General features: G+C 46.3%; 1 protein-coding gene and 1 long non-coding RNA gene across 3 annotated transcripts; one reads left to right on the forward strand and one right to left on the reverse strand.

Moving 5' to 3' along the window:
- Positions 1–793: 793 nt before the first annotated feature.
- Positions 794–8703, reverse strand: PPP1R15B (protein phosphatase 1 regulatory subunit 15B). Of its 2 annotated transcripts, none has more exons than XM_012186934.4 (2): positions 6374–8703; positions 794–3585 (listed from the first exon to the last, which is right to left on the reverse strand). In XM_012186934.4, exons 1-2 carry the CDS (start codon positions 8246–8248, stop codon positions 3364–3366), a joined length of 2097 nt encoding a protein of 698 aa, XP_012042324.4. In that variant the 5' UTR covers positions 8249–8703; the 3' UTR covers positions 794–3363. The 2 variants fall into 2 exon arrangements, with proteins under 2 accessions (XP_012042324.4, XP_042112875.1); XM_042256941.2 differs by lacking the exon at positions 794–3585 and adding an exon at positions 4586–4797.
- Positions 8704–8874: 171 nt separating this feature from the next.
- LOC105609393 (uncharacterized) lies at positions 8875–13939 on the forward strand. The gene is made up of 2 exons (XR_001043815.4): positions 8875–9056; positions 11531–13939. It is a non-coding gene; the product is annotated as an uncharacterized LOC105609393 (long non-coding RNA).
- Positions 13940–15673: the final 1734 nt, after the last annotated feature.

The raw sequence follows: 15673 nt of genomic DNA on the forward strand, positions 1-15673 counted from the left end.
CATCACACTTATTCAATATTGTAAATGGGAGCACATGATGATTGACAGTATCAGTTATCATTAATGATATTGCACAAAATAAAGCAGCAGTCTTCCCAGCTACTTAGGAGAAACACTATGCTAATCCCAGCATATTAATTTACTGCTTCTGTGAATCAGATCAGATCAGCTGCGTCCGACTCTCTGTGACCCCGTGAATTGCAGCACGCCAGGCCTCCCTGCCCATCAGCATCTACCGGGAGTTCACTCAAACTCACGTCCATCGAGTCAGTGATGCCATCCAGCCATCTCATCCTGTCGTCCCCTTCTCCTCCTGCCCCCAATCCCTCCCAGCATCAGAGTCTTTTCCAATGAGTCAACTCTTCACATGAGGTGGCCAAAGTACTGGTTTCAGCTTCAGCATCATTCCTTCCAAAGAAATCCCAGGGCTGATCTCCTTCAGAATGGATGGTTCTGTGAATACTATCTCACTATTTTCTTTGCAGCATTAGTACACAGCTGGGGCGTTTTAGAATCGAATCCCATCTCTAAGCAGGGTACTTCATACTCTAAGAACCAACTTCTCTTATCTAATATCGAAATGTAGTTTGCAATTATATTTACCCCCTTAACCATTTCCTCCTCTTCAGTTAGCTGAAGAACAATTACCATGTCACATAACCTTTTAAACCACATAAATCTGTACAGAACCTTTTAAGTTTATAATGCTTCTACAAAAACACCTGACTTAATTCTGAAACTCCTGCTCAGTAATTCCAAAAACAATTAAGTTGAACCAAAATATCACATAACATTTAATAATTGCAAATATATTTATTATAATTTACAGATTAGTTAACAGTTATATATACAATTTTATAAAATCCCAACAAAAACTGGTTTCATTTAAATCATTGGATCTGAAGTCAACTTAAAAGTCTTTTAGTCCCCTAACTTCACCTTCCCTAAATCATAAAAAAATAAAATGATACTTTTGATTTCAAGTTAAAGATGACGAGATGGTGTTATCACATTTTAACACTTAAAAAAGGAAATGTTTACTTGTCTGCACAAAGCCTTTCATATGCTACATTGATACATAAAGCACCATTGCAAGACTTTAAGTGTGTAAAATGTTCAATTAAAACTTCCAAGGGATTTTCTTTTTAAGACTGAAGTTTTAACTTTGTTCTAACAATTAGGATCTGGACAAAACTGCTAAGAATTGTTTTTCTCTTGTCCAACTTTAAAATGGTCCCTGTTGTCCTTCTCATCACTGTCTGATCACTTCTTTTAAAGGAGGGTAGTACATGGAAGAATTCTTCACCAAGCTTTTACATATGGAGTAGTGAAGTTGACATCTCAAGAGAACAATTCTCCAAAATCCAGTAAATGTAAAGTGTTTGTCGCTCAGTCATGTCTGAGCCTTTGTGACCCCAGGGACTGTAGCCTGCCAGGCTCCTCTGTCCATGGGATTCTCCAGGCAAGGATACTGGAGTCGGTTACCATTCCCTTCTCCAGGGGATCTTCTGACCCAGGGATCAAACCCAGGTCTTCTGCACTGCAGGTGGAGTCTTTACCATCTGAGCCACCAGGGAAGCCTAGTAAATGTAAAGATTACCCATTATTTTCATATATGCAGAGGTGCAAGATTTAAAACCCCGAAACATAACCTAAGTCTCTGAAATAAAATAGTATACTTCAGTCTGGTTTTAAAAGACTGCCTATACATTTTCAGTTTTCTTTTCTAGGCAAGTAATACCTTCTTTCCAACTGACACAGCTGATGTTTGAAACTTAGCATTTTCATGGTGTTACACCAGACTCTAAAATGCATTCCCTATGATTACCTAAAATAGAGGGGCACAAAACACACTGAAAAAGAGCTCTGCAAAAATCTGACCAAGTTCTATGCTGTTGTACTCTCAGAGCAAACCAAATAGAAAAAACATAATGGCCAGGTAGATTATAAACTGAGGTAGTAAATCCTGCAAGCACTTCTGATGAAAATTTGTCCTCACTCTGAAACAACTTCAAAATTAAGAGGTCATCTATTCTGCTCGTGCTTTCACTGGTAATAGGAGGCATGTGACGTAAAAACAGACCAGAAAGTTGTTGGTTAATATTCCCTCAACCTAACAGACCCACATCATGTAGTGCTAACTAAACCAAACACAATCAGTCACTGCAGAAACTTCAATTCAAAAGTAAGCTTTGGGATGAAGATATTTTAAATCTATAGATCTTTCCTGAAACTATAGGCCTTGCCATTACTTCTCTATTAAAAAAGAAGAACACAATAAACTTGGATGTTGACTGAAGCCTATATTTTACACTTCAAACTGGAAAGTTCAGAACTGCCCATGTCCAAGTTCACAGTATCACCCTGATAAGTTATAAAAGTGGCGGTGCTGAGGCATGATATCAATAACACTGGTTTTCTTTTGAAAGCATATACAACAAAACCAAATCGCTCTGAGATGTCTCTTGCTCTTCTTCCTAAGAAAATTCTACGCTTTTAAATTTAAAAGCAACTATGACACAATTATTACTTTCTGCAATCTTTTAACAATTTCTACCTGTTGAAGACACAAAGAACCACTCAAGTGGAAATTACAAGAACATATACAGAATCCTCTCCAAAAAAGAGTTTACAAAGAACTTAAATATATCAGATGTTAAAATGTGGCAGAAATACGCAGCTTTCCCAAAGTAGCAGAAAGTACTGCACATACAGGTTTTGTGGCAGTCCTTGGAAACATTTCCTAGGTAGGACTTAACCTAGAAATAAAAACCAACCACACATTTCAACCAGTCATTTTTAGGAAAAAAAAAAAAAAAAAAGGACACACAATAATGTACTTTAAGTTGGTCGTATATACAAAATCATTTTTCTTAACACTGAAGGAGAAGGGTCAAATTGAATATAGAGAAAACGTAACAGCCCAATAATTTCAGAATGTTGTGGGGAGGGGAGAGCCCAGAGTTTTTAGACAGGTGCACATAATTTAAATTAGAATGGGAAATGGGCTCTTAAGCCTATAAATATTGTTTCCCAAGAAAATAAGTTTCTAAAGTGCAAAATTACACCTTAAAAGGTCCCCTTTTCACTTCAGCAAGCAAACAACATCCTAGAACAGATCCAACTAAACAAAAAAGGGAGGATTAGAAATCACACCATCTCATCCTTCATTTTCAGGGCCTGGCTTCAAACCTGGACGTATCTGAGTGGGCTATGTTGCAAAAAAATATTAAACTAGGTCACTGGATCCAAGCTGCACATCCTCTAAGAAAAAGTTGAAGGACAGCTGCCAACTTTTGTTTTTAAAAGTAACCTCTCAAGTAAGAGGTAGTGTATGCTAGGGCCAGAGGCTGTCAAATCATCTTAATATTGCTCGAAAACATTAAGCCCTTTGAAACATGTTTGCTGGAGTCTATTAAACATCTTTTCTCTGTGCTCAAATGTCAAGCAGTATCCAATAGCTTCTTCTGTTTCTTGAATTCGTTTCTGGAACCTGCATCCATCCCGCGCAAATTCTTCCCATGGTCCTTTTCGATCCTCATCACCGCTTATATAATACTCAGTAACTTCTTCAAGGAAGGTTACCTATAAACATAAGAGTAATTTTAATCTCAAATATAACAGAAGTAAAGAAACAAACTTGTACACTCTTCCAAAATGACAAATGTTTCCTAAGTATTTCAGAAATATATTCCTGAATGCTTTTATTACAGCACAAAAGTTCACTTCTATTTCTTTTTTAAAAAAAGTAACTTTTCAGTGTTTTTCAATTCTTGAATCATAAACATGTAGTAGTAGTATTATATTAATTATTTTATAATCAGAACACAGAAGAAAAAGTTACTTAGTATTCAAACTGCAACAAAATGTATCTTTAAGGTTATGTTGGAGAAGGCAGTGGCACCCCACTCCAGTGCTCGCCTGGAAAATCCCATGGGCGGAGGAGCCTGGTGGGCTGTGACGGGTCGGACACAACTGAGCGACTTCACTTTCACTTTTCACTTTCATGCACTGGAGAAGGAAATGGCACCCCACTCCAGTGTTCTTGCCTGGAGAATCCCAGGGATGGCGGAGCCTGGTGGGCTGCCGTCTATGGGGTCGCGCAGAGTCGGACACGACTGAAGTGACTTAGCAAAAGGTTATGTTACTATAAGAGACTTTGTAGTTAAGATAAAAACCCTCTGTGTATTCTTCATTATCCTATCACCATATATACATGCAATTGTGACTACTGCAACATATATGATCACAGGTAAGTGACAGTTCCTTTTAATCCCTACTCAATTTCTAATATAGAAGTATCTTTTTAAGATATCAAACACCAAATGTCAAAACTTGTTTTAAAGTACATTCATTACTTACATCAGCTAATTCCACTGTGGCTGGCTACTTTCATTCCCTTTACATCAGGCCAAGGAATACCCCCGAGGACAATTAGTAGATATGTAACACCTTACTAAATATTGCATTCTAGCATTACTCATTCATTTTATCACCAAGATAAATAACATTTATACAGTGGTTACCATATGCCGGGTTCTTTTCAAAGTACTTAACAATTTTCATCTCACTTAAAAATACATACCCTATAAGGTATGTATTATCATCATCTTCATTGTATAGATAAGGAAACCAAGGTAAACTGACTCATTCAAATCACTCAGCTTCCAGGGGTGCAATCAGGACTCCAACTCAGCCCGGCTCCACAATCTGCACCATGTTTGCCATTTAATAAAGCATTCCCAGATCTGAAAGCCTCATTCTAAGAACTGGGAACTATCCATTATTCCCATATACCTAAAAAATGAGATGTAGTCAAAGGTTATAAATAACTTTACCATATTCCAGACATAATCTTTTATAAATGTTGCTTCTAGTGCATAGTAATAGTAACATCTACTTGACTCATCTCACTTTTCACTCAGTGAGCAAGCTAAAAAGAGACATGAGGCTGGGCTGAGATCCCTAAACAAGAGTTATCATTTAAGGCAAAGCAACTATGAGTTTTATCTACTCACCTCGTTTAAACCGTGCAATAATTCATACAATAGCCATTATTATTATTACTATAAGTTAGTCAGTCAAAGCCATGAGAGGTCAAGTTACTTCCCAGCTCTGGCTATCTTCCTAAATCTGTTGGCCCTCACCACTTAAGAGTAGGGAACACAAGTCTCTAGATGCCAAGTGCTCATTCCACTGCCTCACTTTGTTTCTCTAGTCACTGAACAGGCCATTTTGTCAGGGACCTTTAAAAACATAGCGAAAAACGTTTAACACAGCATTAACAACAGTGTGACCTAAAATCTAATTTTTAATATGCCTTATTTTGCGTCTACAGCTAGGACATAAGAATACCACCATTTAGGGACATTTTCTACCCTAGGGAGAGTTTCAAAGATTAAGCTGGTCAATTGGAGCCAATGGATTACAGTTCTTTCCACTTGAAACTCTGATGCAGCAGAATTTGAGGTCAATAATAATTCACCCATGACTTTCTTTCCAAATAAAAGTAAAGGTAATTAAAGAAACTTTTGCTCCACAATAAAAGATACCTGTTTGTGGGGATTTCTCTTCAATTAATAACCTCAGCTGAATTTTTTTTAAAAAGGCAATTCAAAAGATTCCCCAAATAAGGTTACCTTTGGAATGTGTTGAAACAGTAAAATAAATGCTCCATGAAGTTTTAAGACTAGCCTGGGAATAGGAAACAACTACTCAAGAAAACCAAATAAGTGACCATCATAATTACAAATGGTTAACCTATAGTGGGCCAATGACAACTAGGACTGCTATCTTAAGAAAAGGTAATACTATTTTCAGTATTACTGTCAATCAAAATTCCTAATGTCCAAATGCTTTTAGTGCTGAAACTAATATTTTCTTTCATGGCAAACAACCAAATATGATTCGCTACTTGGTACCATCATCCCTTTGGGTTCTAACGGAGAGGCAGGAAAACAGTTATCCTGAGACTGGAGGAGTAACTGTCTGTAAATGACATCACTTAATACCACAAAACTCTACTGCTACAATAGGACCTTCTCAATCTCTAGAATTGAATCATGTACACACAAAGTTTAATTTTTCTGTTCCTTAAAAAAAGTGAAAAGTTGAAACTTGAAGGGAAACAGCCCAGAGCTGCCAACCCAAAAGAAAACAGCACTCTCAAGCTAACATCTATACACTGGCACCTTCAATTCAGACAGGAACAACACTCTACATGAGGGAAAAGGAGATGATCATTTCTCAACCGAAGTGTAAGAGCTTGGAGTCTTTCCTAAAAAAATAAGCCCTATTATGGCTCCAGGAAACTCATGCTTTCCCACATCAAAACAGAAAGCACAAATTATCAGGAATGATAAAAGAAACAAACCTTTTTTCTCCGGATATGTGTGTGTCTTTCTCGAGAAAGAAACACACCCTGTACCAAGTCTGGACATTTACTTTCCCGGCTCCCTAACAGCTGCCCCTTACAGGAAAGTAAGGTGTGACACTCAGAAATGGGCTCAGATGGCCTCTCTGAGTCAAGACAGCTTTTCCAATTTTTCCCTGTTTGAAAAGGAGCCTTAAAATTTAGAAGGTTGTAGGGGTCGTCAGAATTACAAAAAGAATTCCACAGTTTGAGACTCTCTGCTTCATCTGCACTAGATTCCCAGTCATCATCATCTCCAGAATTATGATCAGGAGACTCGGGAAGACTTCCAGTGTGGGGAGAATTCCCTAGGTCAGACTTGTCAGACAAATCCTTTTCTGAATCAGAAGGGTTTCCCGGAAGAATTCTGGCAGCAGTCTGAATTGTTGCTGTAAAGTTTTGGGGATTATAAGGATCCACACTATAGAAAGAGTTCCAAAGGTGGAGCCCTTCTGAGTCTTGCTCAAGGTCTGATTCTGAGAATGAGCTATCACTATCAAAACCGTCATCCTCAACGTCTTCGTCCCAATCCTCATCTTCCGAATCAGAACTTGTTTCCAGGTCACTGGCTGCACCTCCCAAAATGTAATCTATCAACTTGTTACTACAGGCTGGTCTGGCAGAAATGGGAAGGTCATCGTCTATGTCTGGAGGGTCAACTACACTTATTTGGTCCTCTCCAAGCTCCTGTCCAGTCTCACAAGACGGAATGCCTCCCGAGGGGCTCTGTCTTTCCAATCCAAAAGGAACTTCTCTAATCAACAATTCTGTTTTCTCCTCAGTGGGTTCCTGGGCGGTTCCGGGAACGGCTCCAGCAGCAGGAACACACTGAGTCGGACTATCTCCGAAGTGCTTCGGCTCCATCCGGAGCAGGCTGTGCTCCTCCTCTAGGCTGTGGTAGCCATGATCTTGGTCAGGGGTGGGTAAAGCCTGACCCTTGCTGGCCTGCTGAAGGAATTCCAGCCGCTTCATGCGGAGATGGTGGATTTCGGGCAGGCCTTCTCTAGAAAGAGGCGGACATCCCTGCCACGAGGCGGGAGCCATCTCTGCGTTGAGCGGCTGGGGATAAGACGAGGCCTCATCCAGGCAGCCGCTCTCTGGACTCAGCGCCTGGAAATCGACCAGTTCGCAGCTTCCAACACTGCTCTGATAGCTCAGCTCAACCCGGGGCAGGCAGTCCAGATAGGAGGGGTTCAGCAAATAGGAGACGACACTGACATTGCTTAAGCGCTGAACGTTGAGCGGTCCAGAGGGCGAAGGGCCAAGCTCCGGGTCAGAAAAGAGACGCGCTTGGACGCTCCGGGGCACCAGCTCCACTCCCCACAGCGGCTGCTCCAGAAGAAAAGCATGGGCTGCGGAGTCCAAAGCTCTTCCCTTGGTTTTAAGTTCTAATTCCAGATCTGGGGGCGAGCACTGCCAGTGGAGGCCCCCCTCTAGCCAGTCAAGGGGACCGGCGGCCGCGTCGGCCGAGGGGTCGAGCCGCAGCGAACTCAGAGCTTTGGGCGCCGAGGGGGCGGCAGGCTCCTCCCGGGCCCTCAGGAGGCTGTAGCCTCCAGCAAAGTCTAGCCATCTGGTAGGGATCATCCCACTGAAAAGCTGGCTCCAGACCAGCAGCTTCTGAAGCAAGCCCGGGAGCGGCGCGAGGAGCTGGGAAAGCAGCTGCATCCAGGAGCTGCTTCGGGCCTCGGGCGGGGGGCTGGGAGCCAGCCTGGGGTCGGGTTCCGGGGCGAGCGGTGCGCGGATCCTGGACGTGCCTGATCGCGAGGGCCGAGGGAAGAAGGAGGGCAGCCGGAAGCGGGGGTCCGGCTTCCGCGAGCCGTCCGCCGCCGGCTCCATCTCCCGGTGTCGGCAGTCTCTCAGGGAGGGAGGGACGCGGAGCTCGAGGCCCTACACAGTCTCGGCCTTCCCCAGCGGCGGAGTGGGTGCCCCAGGCCGACCCCCGGGCCAGCAGAAGAGCCAACAAGGAGAGCGGCTCCGGCCGCGGGCAGCGGGCCACAGTCCGGAACGGCGGGCACAAGACGCGGCGGCCAAGGCGACATCCATCCTGACAGCGAGAAGGGGCCCTACTCCGGCCCGCGCCGCTCCACCATAGATAGGAGCCCTTCCGCGGCGGCGGCGGCGGCGGCTTCCTCGAAGGCACGGACCGTGGAGATGCCCCTCAGCAGCGCGACCCCGGAAGGGCTGGTCTGGGAGGGCAAGCGGGTGCAAGCGAAGCTCAAAATGGCCGCAGGGCCAGCGCCGCGGCAACACCGCTCCAGGCAGGCTGACTAGACGCAGGATGGCGGCCGGCTACGCCACCAGCCCCGCGCCGCCTGACGTCACTCGCCGGGCCGGGGGCGGGCCCTTCCGCGCTCTTTCCTGCGGCCGCCGATTGGCCGCGCCCAGGTCCCTGTCGGCTTCCTTACTCTCGGTAGACCCGGTTGCGCGCGGGAGGTTGCATCAGCCAGGCTTCGCGCGTGCGCACTTGCAGCTCAGCGGTCGCCTAGGAAACCGCCCCTCTGCCGCGGCCGGCCCTCTTCGCCCCTCCGCGGCGGCCCGCGCTCCCCCGCGCCCCACCTCGGCCCTCTAGGTCCAAGGGAGCTGCGTAGACGGGCCGAGGGGGCTCTGGAACTGTTAAAGGCGTGGTACGTACCCAGGTGTACAGGTATGTCTTAGACTTGCATGTATTTATGCAACACCGTGGTTCCAGTGTTATTCACTGCTAAGTAGTGTTAGGACCTAACCTGAGCCATGACAGGCTCAGCAAGCTACACGAGGCCTAAAAGTTTCGGATTCTTATAGACCTGAGTCATGATTCCGGGAACTATACCTCTGAGCCAATCGGGAGAGTCCCCATGCATGCCAGGCTTGAGCCAATCCGGATAGGGATGCAGGATTCAAAATTCACACGCGTTAGCCAATCATCACACGCTGGCTACGCTTGCTGAGACAAAGAACTGCCTTTATAAAAGCAGTTGTTACTCAGAACTGGGGGCTCTTGTTGGATTCCACTGTGCTGGATGAGACCTTAGCCCTAGCTCGAGCTAGCAATAAAATCCCTTTATGTTTTTGCATTGCTGTGGACGTCTTATTCTCTCAATTTTGGGGACTCGGGCTCCGGGCATAACATTTGGGGGCTCATCCGGGATCCCTTTTAACTGAGAAGAATAACACCCTCCCAGTAGAAGGGGTTTCCTCATTTAGAAGAAAGGTATCTGGACACCGGTGTCAGGTCTGGTCCGGGGCGACCTAGTTGCTCTAGCCAGCATAAGGCCAAGGCCCAGCAGACACGCTGGAAGGCAGCTGGCTCTGCAGGGAAGAGAGCTTCTCTCTTGATCCCGAATCTGGTGGGCAGCGGACGCCCTTCGGTAAGGTAACCTCGAGGGATAGGAAGGTTTGGGGGGGGTGGGCAGGAAGACCTAGTACTGTGTTCTCGGCCGAAGTTTTTCTCTCCTCGGTTCGTCGCATCTTTGTGTGTGCCGGCATTGTCACTGTTCTCTGTGTGTTCGTCTTGTCTCCTGTGTTCTATTCTGTAATCATGGGGCAAGAGACTTCCACTCCGTTGTCCCTTATGACTGACCATTTTTCTGATTTTAAGTTTAGAGCACGGAATCTATCAGTGCTGGTGAAGAACAAATTAGTAACTTTTTGTTCCTCCGAGTGGCCTGCTTTTAATGTTGGTTGGCCACAGGAGGGGACCTTTAGCCTGCCAATCGTTTGAGTGGTAAAGGAGAAGGTGCTCGCTCCCGACCCATATGGACACCCAGATCAAACACCCTACATCCTAGTCTGGCAAGATTTGGTGGAAAGTCCACCAGCCTGGCTGAAACCTTTTACTTCCCCATCCCCTACCTCATTAGGCCCACAGGTACTTGTCGTGGAGGCATCCAGAGAGGAAGAGCATAAAGATCACCACAGCTGGGCGAAGCCAGTATTCCAGGAATCCTCACTATATCCTAACCTAATTGACCTGGAAACCGATCTCTCCCCACCCCACTATGTACATCTGCCTTTGCCCCCTCAGGTACCACAGATTTCTTCCAGAGGAACACGAAGGGACACCGAACCTTCGGCCCCAACCCAGGAAGGGGGCCCTGCCCAGGGGACTCGAGGAAGGACCGGGGGTCCTCGGTTTGGCAGACGAAGGCGACCCGGAGGCCCCCACCTCAACGGTCCAGGCGCTCCCTGTTTGGGTGGTGCCGGCCTGCCCGGACGGAGACCAGACATTCCAATACTGGCCCTTTTCCACTAGTGATCTGTATAATTGGAAGACCCAAACCCCTTCATTCTCAGAGAAGCCCCAGGGCCTGATTGATCTCCTAGAATCTATCCTTTTCACCCATAATCCCACTTGGGATGACTGTCAACAGCTGTTGCAGGTGCTCTTCACCACAGAGGACCGTGAGCAGATCTTGTTGGAGGCACGGAAAAACGTTCCAGGGGTGGACGGAAGACCTACCGTGCAGCCTAATCTAATTGATGAGGGATTTCCCCTGACGCGACCCCACTGGGATTTTGAGTGTGCTGAAGGTAGGGAGCGTCTCCGAGTGTACTGCCAGACTCTTAGGGCTGGCCTGCGGGCGGCCGCCAGGAGACCAACAAATTTGGCTAAGGTCAAATTGTTCAGGGACTGGCCTCAGCCCTGGGGACCAATAGTTGTACATAACTATTGGAAATTACATTGTGAATACAATCCCCAGAGCTCAGGACAGGTAGAAAAAATGAATCAGACTCTAAAAGAGACGTTGGCAAAACTGGCAATAGAGACTGGCGGGGACTGGGTGACTCTCCTTCCCTTTGCGCTCTTCCGAGCGCGTAATACCCCCTACAAGTTAAACCTGACCCCCTTTAAAATCGTTTGTGGGGGTCCCCCTCCCATATGCCCTATCTTTGAGAAAAAGTCGAGCCGCCTCCTTGGTTGCACCTGTTCCGAGAAGCTCTGATAGCTTTGAGTAAGGTGCATATGCGCATCTGGACTTTGGTCAAAGAAACCCATGAGGGCCAGGACAAGGGGCGGTCCCTTCCTGTGACACTGGCCCAGGGGACTCGGTTTGGGTCAAACGGCACCAGTCCAAAACATCAGAACCCAGATGGAAGGGCCCTTATGCTGTTCTTCTTACTACCCCCACTGCCTTGCAGGTCGACGGCATTGGACCCTGGGTGCACGGTAACCACGTGCGCCGTGCCACTCCAGAAGAACAAGAGACGGCCGGGAGAGAATGGAAGGTGACACTGCATCCCTCCAATCCTCTAAAAATGAAACTCATCCGTCAGGTCCCGGACGAATCGCTTTGATCCTCCTGATGGTAGCTGTCCTCTTTGACCCTGGGACAGCCAACTCCAACCCGCAGCAACCTGCCAGGATCACCTGGACACTTCGGAACGGACTGACTCACGAGGTACTCAATTTGACCACCGGAATTCACCCCCCCAACACGTGGTGGCCAGATATGTATTTTAGCCTTAAAGACCTTATAAAGACTACTTGGACAGCAGCCCAGACCCGGAACTTCGGATTCTGGGCATGCCCTGGACACTTAAAAAAACACAATTGGGAGACTTGTGGGGGGCCACAACATTATTTCTGTTGGTCCTGGAGCTGTGTGACCTCCAATGATGGGAGGTGGAAATGGGAGGTAGGGAACCGGGACTTGGTCAACTTTTCATTCGTCCAACCCTATCGCGGACCTTGGGACCAGGATTACCAGGACTTGCTCGGGAACTATGTCGGGCCGCGCTGGAAGCAGCACTGGGACCCGATTGCCCAGGTGAAAGTAATGTTCAATCAGAAGTCGGCTAAACTAGAAAGGTCCTGGGTTTCCGGGCTGACGTGGGGTCTCCAACTCTATGCCGAGTGGTTTGAGTCTAAGCCTGGGGGAATCCTGGTTATTAGCCAGACAATAGAACCCATCCAGTCCCAAGGTGTGGGCCCTAATCAGGTCGAAAATCCAGGCCCACAACAAGTAATTAAAGCACACCCAACTCAGGGGGCTGCAACACTGAGCCCTATGCCCTCTGTTTCTCGGCCAGGGAACCAGCTCAATGAAACAGAGGCCCTCGGCCCCTTGTCCTCCATCCCCAACTTAAGAACGTCAGACCCATTATGAGATCTAGTTAAGGCAGCCTTTGCAGCCCTAAATCATTCTAACCCAGGTGCAACTCAATCCTATTGGCTCTGTTATACTCTTTACCCTCCCTTTTATGAAGCAATAGGCTTAAATGTTTCTTACAACCTGTCCATCAGCACAAATCCACCTCAATGTCACTGGGGAGAATGTAGGGTTGGTCTCACAATGAGAGTAGTTTGGGGAAGGGGACTTTGCTTAGGTACTGTTCCACCTGAAAAGACCTCCTTGTGCGCCCAAACAGCCGATCTTACAAGACTAGATAAAACAAAATGGATTGTGCCTGAGGCGGGAGGTTGGTGGGTCTGTTCACATACCAGGCTGACTCCGTGTTTACGTGCATCAGTTTTTAATCAGAGTAGAGAGTTTTGCATATTGGTGGCTGTAATGCCCCAAATCTTATACCACCCTGAAGAAGTTATGTACAACTATTGGCTGGAGAGACAACAAATCAGTTAGGAGAGAACACATCACAGCCATCACTTTAGCAACCATTTTCAGTCTTGGGATCGCCGGAACAGGAACCGGGATAGCTGCCTTGTCTCTCCAAGGTCAAGGGTTCACTTCCTTGCGGGCAGCTGTAGATGAGGACATCACACGCATAACAGAATCAATTAGTCACCTAGAAAAATCACTAACTTCCCTGTCCGAGGTAGTCCTACAAAACCGAAGGGGGTGAGATCTGATTTTCCTACAACAAGGGGGACTCTGCGCGGCTCTGGGAGAAGAATGTTTTTACGCAGACCTCACCGGGGTAGTAAGAAAATCTATGGCCAAGGTGAGGGAAGGGCTGGCCCAACGGAAAAGAGAGCGGGAGGCCCAACAAGGATGGTTTGAGTCCTGGTTCCAACAGTCTCCGTGGTTAACAACGCTGATTTCCACCCTGGTGGGCCCTCTTATAGTGCTATTATTAAAACTCACTTTTGGCCCATGTATCCTAAACAAGCTTGTAACCTTTGTAAAACAAAGCATCAATACAGTCCAACTACTCGTACTCAGGCAACAATATCAGTCCTTGCCCCAAAATAAAGAGGAAGATTCCTCTGTATGATCAAAAGACAGGGGGGAATGTTAGGACCTAACCTGAGCCATGACAGGCTCAGCAAGCTGCACGAGGCCTAAAAGTTTCGGATTCTCATAGACCTGAGTCATGATTCCGGGAACTATACCCCCAAGCCAATCAGGAGAGTCCCCATCCGCGCCAAGCTTGAGCCAATCCGGATAGGGATGCAGGATTCAAAATTCACGCACGCGTACAGCTTAGCCAGTCATCACACGCCAGCTACACTGTTGCTGAGACAAAGAACCGCCTGTATAAAAGCAGTTGTTACTCAGAACTCGGGGCTCTTGTCGGATTCCACTGCGCTGGATGAGACCTGAGCCCTAGCTCCAGCTAGCAATAAAATCCCTTTATGTTTTTGCATTGCTGTGGACGTCTTATTCTCTCAGTTTTGGGGACTCGGACTCCAGGCATAACAGATCATCACCCTAAGATTTAAGTCCAGTAAAAGTTGGGAAATGTGTAAATATATACCTGGTGTCAAAAACACTAATAATGTGGTGTGATTAATAAGTCTTAAGTGAAAAATGAATCATTATGCATTCCTGCCCGCTCAGTTTTAGGATTTCTAAATAACGGTTTAGCGTTACCTAGGATCCAGCTTCGGAGAAGGCAATGGCAACCCACTCCGGTAGTCTTGCCTGGAAAATCCCATGGACAGAGGAGCCTGGTAGGTTGCAGTCCATGGGGTCGTGAAGAGTCGGACACGACTGAGCGACTTCACTTTCACTTTTCACTTTCATGCATTGGAGAAGGAAATGGCAGCCCACTCCAGTGTTCTTGCCTGGGGAATCCCAGGGACGGGGGAGCCTGGTGGGCTGCCATCTATGGGGTCGCACAGAGTCGGACACGACTGAAGCGACTCAGCAGCAGCAGCAGCAGGATCCAGCTTTGAGGTCTTTCGGCATCTAACCCACATAAGTCTTTCATTAAGAAATGTGAACTGTTTCTCAGGTGGTGTCCCTGTTAGTTTCTTCAAATGAGGCAAACAGAGGAGGAAAGAAACGGAGCCCCTAGAACTGTTTACTCTCGTCTCTGCTTCAAGTCATATTTGTATCCTGAGCCCCTAGAACCATGGGATACACACCCAAAGAAGGAAGCACAGAGAATTATCCTTTGAAAAAAACTGTCTATCAGAGGGTAAAGAGTCTGGAGAAGGAAATGCCAACCCACCCCAGGATTCTTGGCTGGGAAATCCCATGGACAGAGGAGCATGGCGGGCTACAGTCCAGGGGGTCGCACAGAGTCGGACACGACTGAGCGACTTCACTTTATAATCTTAGTTGCTCCATTTGATTCTTTCTTGTGAGTTTGATCTTAGTCCATTTCTTTATCTCTAATAAAACTTTTTAAAAACCTCTGAAGTCAAGTATTTGTTCAGAGGGAGTGTAGCAGGTTTGAGCCCTGGAGACAGCAATAAGATCTTTCAGGAACCCACAGGAAGCCAGCTGCTCCTCTTGCTTTGTTGAGACTGTTGGAAGAATGGTCACTTCTTTCTAGGAAACTAAGAGGTCCGCAATTTCTATAGTTTATCCCTTTTTATCTTATTATCCATCTCTCTAGCAATAGCTCATTTACAGTTCAGAAAAAATATGTTAATAATGGGAGTAAGTTTAATGACAAGAGATCCGGGTATGCAAATTAAATACTCAAAGCTCAGTGGGTTGGTGAGTGAACTAAATTTCTAATATCATTCCTCTCCTAGATAGATTAGAGGCACAGACATCAGCCAATATTTGTTATGTATTCACTAAAGATTTTTTCCCATCATCTGCAGAATAAAGGCTCTGTACAGTCTGTTCTTTCCCTATACTTTTCCAGCCTTCTCTTCAGTAACTTCCCTTCATGCAGGTTATACTCTGAGGAACACTATTCAGTTTCTCAGTCAAGAAGGCCCTCACCTCCTCTGTTGTATATCTACGCATGCTTCAAGGTTCAGCTCCAATGTCAGCACCTTCTCGAAGTCTCTGCTGACCTTCACAGTCAGAACTATACCACTGTACTCCATTAGAGCATAACACACTGCTCTGTATATATCCCTGTAAATGTTCTCTCCTGCTGCTCTCTGCTTGTTGAGGGCTGTATACCAATACCTCG

The sequence above is a fragment of the Ovis aries genome, chromosome 12 (genome assembly GCF_016772045.2).
Source record: "Ovis aries strain OAR_USU_Benz2616 breed Rambouillet chromosome 12, ARS-UI_Ramb_v3.0, whole genome shotgun sequence".
NCBI classification, from domain to species: Eukaryota; Metazoa; Chordata; class Mammalia; order Artiodactyla; family Bovidae; genus Ovis; species Ovis aries.

Bases quoted from the DNA above. Each gene is read 5' to 3' on its own strand.
- PPP1R15B (XM_012186934.4), bottom strand. From the start codon at position 8,248: ATGGAGCCGGCGGCGGACGGCTCGCGGAAGCCGGACCCCCGCTTCCGG. The intron at 3,586-6,373 runs GTTTGTTTCTTT...TTATGTTTATAG, and splicing joins CACATATCCGGAGAAAAAAG to GTAACCTTCCTTGAAGAAGT.